Source organism: Schistocerca americana, chromosome 3 (genome assembly GCF_021461395.2).
Source record: "Schistocerca americana isolate TAMUIC-IGC-003095 chromosome 3, iqSchAmer2.1, whole genome shotgun sequence".
Taxonomy (NCBI): domain Eukaryota; kingdom Metazoa; phylum Arthropoda; class Insecta; order Orthoptera; family Acrididae; genus Schistocerca; species Schistocerca americana.
The window spans coordinates 193003967-193013615 of record NC_060121.1 but is presented as its reverse complement, the minus strand read 5'-3'; the positions used below and the strand labels follow the sequence as shown (position 1 = coordinate 193013615).

The window sequence follows — 9649 nt, the reverse complement described above, 5'->3', positions numbered from 1 at the left end:
TGATATCCGTTTGACCTATGGCAGCGCCATCTAGCGGGCCAACCATACCGCCATCTGGTTTCCCCTTTCAAGCTAGACGAGTTTCGTTCTTTGTAGTTTTTTCGTTTGATGCTTATTTCGTGAAATATTTGGCCCGGTCACTATCAATGGACCAACCTGTACATGTAGCAGGCAATGCAATTGCACCACAGAATATCAGATCGTCTGCTGATGGCGGCTCGGCTTGACATCGAAGTATGGCACCAGTTCAGCATTAACATCGGGTGTGGACTCCGGAACTTTTGTGAAACACTTAATTTCGCTTATCCCTTTGCTTTTTTACTTAAGTATTGTGCCTTCGAAAGAATCTCACCTGTGTGCTGTAATAAATTTGCCTGCACGCTCAAGCAATATTTCAGAGTACCAGCTAAGCAGTATGGTACGTGAAGTCCAGGTACCTGATACGTAGCGGAGGCTCAGCGCTGGCGACAGTAATGGTGGTGGTCGTTGTGGTGGTGGTGGTGGTGGTGGTAGTGGTGGTGGGGATGGCGTCCGTGTCCGTCTCCACCAGCAGAGGTGGTGGAACAGTCGCTATAATTGACGGCAGACCCACTGCCGCTTCTGTAGGCGAGGTGACGAGGACCACCGCGACCCTCCCCACTGGTTCACCCTCCACACTGGACGCTGTGGAGGCCAGGAGCTCTGGCACCACAGGGAGGGACACGCTGAGGTCCAAGTTGGCAGCGGGAGGTTCGCTGCTCGCCAGAGATGCAGCCAGCGCTGGCTGGAGGATGTCGCCAGGCTGAAACTTCAAACACGACAATGCAGCACTCAGTCTCCACACGGATCAATTCCTCAGAGGCTTGTACTCTTCCAGAAAGATGATGCCCGGACACACATTACCTTCCCTACTGAAAGCAGTCTCTTCGACGTTTCTAAAGATTGAAACTTCCTGGCAGATTAAAACTGTGTTCCGGACCGAGACTCGAACTCGGGACCTCTGCCTTTCCGGGTAAGTGCTCTACCAACTGAGCTACCCAACCACGACTCACAGCTTTACTTCTGAAAGTACCTCGTCTCCTGCCTTCCAAACTTTACAGAAGCTCTCCTGCGAAGCTTGCAGAACTAGCACTCGTGAAAGAAAGGATACTGCGGAGACATGGCTTAGCCACAGCCTGGGGGATGTTTCCAGAATGAGATTTTCACTCTGGAGCGGAGTGTGCGCTGATATGAAACTTCCTGGCAGATTAAAACTGTGTGCCAGACCGAGACTGGAACTCGGGACCTTTGCCTTTCGCGGGCAAGTGCTCTAAAGTGCTTCTAAAGATTCTTGGCCAGCACGACCGCCCCAGATCTGTTCCCCAATGAGGATGCGTCAGATGTGATGTGAAAATGTCGGATCCTATGAGCATATGTGGCTAAATCTGTAGGCTGTTGGTTGCAAGAGGTGGGAGTACTTTCGAACAATAAGACTGCTTGGTTTCTGGCGGAAGCTGTACAAACTACTGAAACTGTTACAAAATGCGTTGGCTTACATGGCCAGTTCAACTTGAATAAAATTCCTTAGAGTAGGCGTCACCTAGATTTCGGCTGACTGGCCATGCCCAGACCTTGCTTCACATTTCCCCCACCGCCACGTCACGTCAGAGCTGGAGGGGGAAGGGGAGCAAACAGCAAACGCGTCGCATTTAAATGAGTTGGGGGAGGAGACCAGACAGCGAGGTCAAGGATCTCATCGGATTAGGGAAGGACGCGGAAGGAACTCAGCTGTACCCTTTCAAAGGAACCATCCCGGCATTTGCCTGGAGCGATTTAGGGAAATCACGAGCATTTAAATGGCAGTGCAGTTGCACTGCATACGACTTGGTTTTGTATTTAACATTTCTCAAGAACACAAATTATAAACAAAAAAAGTTTTCAGTATTAATCGATTATTTTTGGAGTGCTGAAGACAGCATATAATTTTTATGTGGTATAAACTGTCGTCATACGGTTGCCACGCAATCATGGCTTCTTTAGTTTCATAATCGAAAACAGGTATTTTACGCGAATATGTCCATGTAATATTGCGGCACGTCGGCAACCTCATAATTTACTTGAGGAAAGGGATATGGAGGTTCTGCACAGCTTTAACTCAAAAAGCTTTGTCCTCAAAGCTGCAATTACAAAGGGCGTTCAAAAAGCTTTGCACAGTCGTCTCTAACTTTTTTTATTTTTTGCAGGAGCAGAATGAAATTTTTTGTGATCATACTTGGAACATTTACCTATACATTGAGCCTATTCAATGTAGCCTCCATCAGCTGTGACGCATCTGGCCCAACGTTCTTTCCATGATGTAAATGCACTTTGGTAAAATTCTGGGGAATGACTTTTACACCATCGCTTGACACAGGAAATAAGGTCTTTCTCACTATCAAATGTTTTACCGCGCAGGTGAGCCTTCAGACGACAAAAGAGGTAAAAATCAGACTGAGCTAAGTCTGGGCTGTAGGGAGGATGAGGAACAATTTTCCAACCCATTTTCCTGATTTTATCCTGCGTCATAAGAGCTGTATGGGGTTAGGCGTTCTCATGGCGTAGTCTGATGAGCTGACCCTGAAGCTATGGTCTGTGGATCTTGATGGCGCGTCGCAGCTTGTCCAGTAACAAACAATAACGGTTCCAGTTAATTGTGGAGTCAGTTTCCAAAAAGTCAATGAAAATGACACCACACTGCTCCCAGAAGGAGGCCATCACCTTTCGGCCTGCTGTTCGTAAAAGACTTGGTTTCTTCTTCCCAGGGGAACCCGGATGACGCCACTCCATGGATTGGGTTTTGCTCTCAGCTTCAGACAAAAACAACCATCTTGAAAATTTCTCTGGTATTCAGCCAGGTAGCGACGTCCAAAAGGCACGATATTTCGGCAATCAGACTTCTTGCCATCTTCAGGCGTTCTTGGGTGGTGGGGGAAGCGTGGCGCCCCGCGGCAGATAATGGGCCGCAGTTCTTCCGCGGCTACGACCGCTTGCGGAACTCTGCCTTCGTGGTGACAATGCTTCTTCTTCTTGAGGTGTCCTGACAGGACACCACCCAGCGCCGCCCTTCCCCCACCACCGGCCGCGGACCGCTCAGAAGCGCCCAGACGAAGGCTGCGGGAGAGGGGTTAAGATTATATAAAGTCGACATCCATCAGAGATCAATCAGACACCAAGAACGCCTGAAGATGGCAAGAAGTCGGCTTGCCGAAATATCGCGCCTTTTGGACGACGCTACCTGGCTGAGTACGCGAAAATTTTCAAGATTTCTGTACGCCGGGAAACCTCAGATCACACAAGAACAACCATGTTTCGTCCTGGGTGATGACGCCGTCAAAACACTGTTTCCACTTTTCACTACAGGTCTTCATGAAACCCTCGCACACATTCTTCCTCACTATTTTCATTTCTCTTGTCAGTAATATAGGCACCCAACGTGCACAAATTTTTCTGTACCCTAGTGACTGTACCAGCGACACCACACTATCCAGTGACAAACCAGTCATTTCAGCATTTCAGCAAGCTGTCGTATCGTCACACATCCGTCATTTTGGAGGATTTGATCACTGGTCTCCTTATTCACGTCAGTCACTTCCTTCGATGGTCTACCGCATCGTGGATTGTCCAGTTGAGAGAAATCACCTTCTTTAAGCCTCTGCAACCATCTCTGGATACTGCTGCGATCCACTGTGTCCTCCCCACAAACAGGGAGCAACTTCCTGTGAATCGATATGGCAGAGTCATCGCCGGTCTTTAAGAGGAACTCCATCACCGACCGTTGTCGCAGCCTGACATCTACTTCACGGCCTATTATGGCTCACGTGTAAATAAAAGAAAATACTTTTATATACTAACTTAATAGCTAAATGTTTCAGGTATTTTCACAAAAAATTTCATTCTTCTCCTGCAAAAAATAAAAAAAAAATTAGAGACTAGTGTGCGAAACTTTTTGAATGCCCTTTGTATCTCGCAGGTCTGACAGTTACGTCTGCACTTGCACAGGGGTGCTTCCATCTGAAACGGAGAACGGTCTCGAAAACGGATGTAAGATTGACAGTGTCCTCAAAACTTTTTAACAGCTTTCCTTGGAATTCTTGCAAGGCGAGAGTGAATTCTTCAAACCTTTCCTTAACGGCAGTGAACTTACGGAACTGGACTGTCTTTGTCGTAATGTGTCCCTTCTACAACGCGATTTTCTTTTTTAACGCTGCCGCATCAAATCAGAATGAAGTTACCGTGCAATGTCTCAAAGTGGGCAGTGTGCAGTCAAATCCACTTAAAATGCGAAACATCCATTCCATTCTGGAAGTCCTAATTTTCATTCCCGCACTCTTTTTGCGTTCATAAATTCAATAATAGCTAGTTTTGAATGGAAAAATCGTCCCAGGTATGCTCCTTGATTTAATCAACTTACTTTGCAGTTATGTATGAAGTCTTCATAGTCTTCGTTCAGTTCCATTGCAAAGTGTTGCAACTGATGTGGAACAATGTGTGCGGCTTCGAAATTTTATTGTTCTTACCACCAATCTCTTCAAGTGCTCCTTGCCTGCAAATTTAGCACAAAATGCTCTTTGATGTACAGAACAACTGTTTGCTCTTTCACTGTTGTCTAAATGCTTAAATTCCTTTTGCTTGGTACTCCAATGTCGTTTCATAGCAAATAATTGAGAATTCGCATCCCTCTCTCCTATCATTCCCATTAATTTTAAAGAGTTTTGACCACAGATTTCTAGACGGGCTCTTTTTTGTGCAAACAGCCACTGGACCTGTGGATGTCCTTCATGCCACAAACAAGTAGCGAAAGGTAAACAGCGCCGACACCGCGACTCTGCCGAAGTCAGAGAGTTCTGCCGAACGAAAAACGCCGAACCGCAATTCTAAATGAAATGTCTGGCTGTTCTGGGTAATTCGAGAAGGACCGACCAAAGCCGAGTGACGTGCCGGGCCTCGGATCGCACACAGCCCGCGTGTGCTGCGTGTGTGCCGGCCGCTGTGGCCGAGCTGTTCCAGGCGCTTCAGTTCGGAACCGCGCTGTTGCTACGGCCGCAGGTTCGAATACTGCCTCGGGCAAGGAAGGATGTCTGTGATGTCCTCAGGTTAGTTAGGTTTAAGTAGTTCTAAGTACTAGGGGACTGATGACCTCAGATGTTAAGTCCCATAGTGATTAGAACCATTTTTTTATGCCGTAGCCGGCCCTGCTTTAAAATATTAGGCCCCTTGAGTTTGTTAATACAAAGGGAACCGACATCCTCGCTACCTTTGCAGTGGTGTTCTTTAGAGTGTCTAAATTGCTGTGTTTTGATGATGGTCTTCCCTGCATGTCATGACATTTCTGTTGTTCTGTGACAATCGATTTCGCTGTTCTGGAATATCATTAGACAGACCAAAGTGAAAATGCCTGTGGCTGTCCTGCTGCCATTGTTACAGCAGTCACTGAATGTCACATGACAATTCAAATGGGACGACATACACTATAAGACAAAGAATGTTACACACCATGAAGGGATTATCTGAATGGGACAGAAATTGGTAGATGTGATGCACATGTACAAAAAAATAAATGATTTGAATTTCAGGAAAAAATAGATGATTTATTCCAGAGAAAGATATTCACAGGTTGAGCAAGTCAGTAAAGTATTGGTCCACCTCTGGCCTCTATGCAAGCAGTCAATCGGCTTGTCATTCATTGAAAAAGTTGAATGTCCTCCCGTGAACTACTGCTCCAAATTACGAATAATAGATTGTCAAAATACGGAGCTGGTTGAAGGGCCCAGCCCATAATATTCAAAACTTTCACAATTTTGGAGAGATCCGGCATCTTTTCTGACCAAGGTAGGGTTTGGGAAGCACTAACACAAGCAGTAGAAACCCTCACCGTGTGCGGGCAGGATTTATCTTGCTGACATGTTTGCCCAGGATGGCTAGACATGATGGGCAATAAAATGGGCCGTAGATTGCCGTCGACTTGTCAGTGTCCTGTTAGGGTGCCGTGTATGACAACCGAAGGGGTTCTGCTATGAAAAGAAACGGCACGGCAAACCACTACTCCTGGTTGTCGCTGGCTGTGACCGAGCGGTTCTAGGCGCTTCAGTCAGGAACCGCGCGACCGCTACGGTCGCAGGTTCGAATCCTGCCTCGGGGATGTATGTGTGTGATGTCCTTAGGTTAGTTAGGTTTAAGTAGCTCTAAGTTCTAGGGCACTGATGACCTCACCTGTTAAGTCCCATAGTGCTCAGAGCCATTTCAACCTCGTTGTCGAACCGTATGGCGGCCGACCGTCAGGTCGGTACCTAACCACTGTCTGGGGTGCCTCCAGCCAGATACGTCCTCGGTGGTCGGCGGGGCTCACTTCGAAGCCGGGCTCATCGCAGAAGACAATTTTACTCCATTCAGTGAGAGACCAGGCCGAAGACATGTCTAGAGACGCCCGAGACAATGGTGAGATACCAACCTGTCACCCGCCATACGACCCGACAACCAGGAGTGATTGTGAGGGGTGCCATTTCTTTTCATAGAAAAGTCTCTATGGGTGTCATGGGCGGCATCCTTACAGAACAACTTTACATTGATGATATTCCGTGCCCCGTTCTATTGTCCTTCATGGCCGGCGATCCTGGGATTACATTTCAACGAGATAATGCGCGCCCACGCACGGTGAGAGTTTCTGCTGCTGGTCTCCGTGCTTGCCAAATCCTACCTTGGCCAGCAAAGTCGCCGCATCTCTCCCCAATTGAGTACTTTTGGAGCTTTATGGGCAGGGCCCTTCAGCCACCTCGGGGTTTCGACGATCTAACGCGCTGCTTGATCAGAATCTGGCACGATATCCCTCTCTGAAAATGTAGTCATTTGTTTGTCAGTACACGCACATCACACCTTCCGATTTCCATCCCAGCGGTGGTTTTTTTTTTTTTTTTTTTTTTTTTTTTTACGGCTGGTACTAACGTCGCATCAATAGTTTCCGTGTTGCTGGACTGAGCGGTGACAATCCAAATGACATTTAACTTAGCACCTCACAGAGCAGATACCAGGCACTTCCAATTTATGGCGTTTTTTTTTTTCAAAAATATTACAAGTCTTCAACAGAACAAGAACCACCAGTTGATATTTTCTGTGATCCCACTGACGCTTCACTGTGTGGGTCTTGATATTCTCGTACAAAAGGTAAATTGTTATGGAATTCATGGTTGTAGAAACAACTGGTATGAATTATACTTAAAAAAAGAATACAAAATGCATCGCTGCGTAATTCAAACAAAGGAGGCATCTGAGAATATTAAAATTTAATGTCTTTGCCGGATTTATATAACACATTTAAAATAAGATATCTAAGCTAGTTTCGGCTGTGAGTAACAACCATATTCAGATCTGCAAAGAAGCAAAAAAAGCGATCATACAGAAAATAAGGTGTCTAAGCTAGGTTCGGCTGTGAGTAACAACCATATTCAGATCTGCGAAGAACCAAAAAAGCGAACATACAGAACATTCCCTTAGAAAAACCTCTTAATAAAGTAAATGTAAGAGACAAATGCCTGAAAAAGAAACAAAATACAAAGGCATGCCCAATTATTCTGGTAAAATGAGATATCAATGGCAGGAAACAATTTACTTAAGAATGAACCTACATCACAGTGGACGTTACACTGTTGCTCGGCAGAAATTTTATTCTTTGAATGTAGCGTACCGTCCATATACAAACTACAGTTTTGAGTCCACTGCTATCTCTTGTGAATTTGGATAAGCTTTAACGCATATCAAAAATATACTTAGTCCCCTTGTAGATAACATAATCATCATAATTAATACTGTTGATTGGTTGGTTGATTGTTTGACTTGGATGAGGAGACCAAACAGCGAGGTCCCATCGAATGAGGGAAGATGGAGAAAGAAATTGACCGTACCCTTTTAAAAGGACCACCCTGATATTTCCTGAAGCGATTTAGGGAAACCAGGGAAAACCTAAATCTGTATGGCCGGACGCGGATTTGAACCGTCGTCCTCAAAATGGTTCAAATGGCTCTGAGCACTATGGGACTTAACATCTGTGGTCATCAGTCCCCGAGAACTTAGAACTACTTAAACCTAACTAACCTAAGGACATCACACACATCCATGCCCGAGGCAGGATTCGAACCTGCGACCGGACCGTAGCAGTCGCGCGGTTCCGGACTGAGCGCCTAGAACCGCTAGACCACCGCGGCCGGCCGTCGTCCTCCAGAATGCGAGTCCATCATGCTAACCACTGCACCAACTCACTCGGAACAGTGTTGAAAGGAATGCGATATAAGCAAATAATTTAATGAATAGTTGAGTAGTTCTCACAAAATAAATTCTACCTAAATTTTGTGAAAAACAAAATATATTCACTTTCGTGCAACAACAATAACCACACAAATTATTACATAAATAGGAGTCAGTAAACAGGACAGAATGTTCTTAAACTTCGGATGCACATTTTGATGAAAACTTGAACAAGAAGGAAAGTACTGAACTTCTGAAACAGGTATTTTCACCAACTTTTACTCTTCATATAATTGCTAGTGTTAGATACAAATGAATCTATATTTTATCGCAGTTTGCATATATCTCCTTATTAATTTCATATGACATAATTTTCTAAAGTCACTCGTCGCAGGGAAAGAAAATATTGATAGCACAAAAGCGATGCAGTGAGAATAATATATGATGTTGACTCACAATATTCTTATAAAAGTCTGTTTTGATTACTCATTCACAATACTTCTGTTTGCTCATGACGTTTGTCATACATAATCTATCACATCTTAGTAAGAATAGTTGTGTGCACAGGGAAACCACATATTCACCGCTAAGGCTGCCAGTCGCGTTGAAAGGATTTCAGTTTGCAGCTATAAAAACATTCGATCGGTTTCCTGTAACATAAAACGTCTGAGAGGCATAAAGGCAAGTTTTAAGTATAGCCTAAAATCATATCTTTCTGGACTGCTCTGACTGTTCCATAGATGAAGTCTTATGGAAGAGCTGGTAGAGTGTATGTTAAAAAATTTTACTAAAATTAAATGTTTCACTACTGACCTATTTAAGACTAATTTGTTCAGTCTTGTAAACTTTCAGGCAGCGTACTGTTTATAAACCAGTAAGTAGCTACTATGTACACATGCTGGCAAACAAATCCTCTGTGTGTAGTCAGTGAAATGATTCGTTGCACATAATTCCAATAAAACTGCTACAGATTACCTCCAAAGCGTGAAACTAATTAATTAATGGGACTCTAAATAGGTGTGTAATGGAATTAGATGCAAATATAATTTAAAATGATTGATATTAGTCCAAATCAGCAATTTTATGAAGCATATATATATATATATATATATATATATATATATATATATATATATATATATAAGTTGTATGTAATGTGGTATGAAGATTTTTGGTGCAGGTTGGAGAGAGAGAGAGAGAGAGAGCAGATTTTGTAAACTGCTTTTCGTCGGTTCTCGATTGTGTCCAGGAGGAATAGTGTGTGATTACGCGAAGTTGGTTTGAACCTGATATTTAACCCGGATTGCCTTCACGCAATCTGATTTTTCGAAGTTGGTTTGAACCTGATATTTAACCCGGATTGCCTTCACGCAATCTGATTTTTCGATACAAATGCCTAAGGGACCTAACTGAATAT

At 44.3% G+C, this 9649-nt stretch overlaps 1 protein-coding gene across 1 annotated transcript in view; it reads right to left on the bottom strand.

Annotated features, from left to right (window-relative positions):
- Window positions 1–406: 406 nt before the first annotated feature.
- Window positions 407–9649, bottom strand: part of LOC124605966 (trichohyalin-like) — a 33513-nt gene continuing 24270 nt past the window's right edge. Inside the window, exon 3 of the mRNA XM_047137930.1 lies at window positions 407–787. Coding sequence (XP_046993886.1) covers window positions 407–787 — 381 coding nt within the window. The remainder of the gene's footprint in view (window positions 788–9649) is intronic.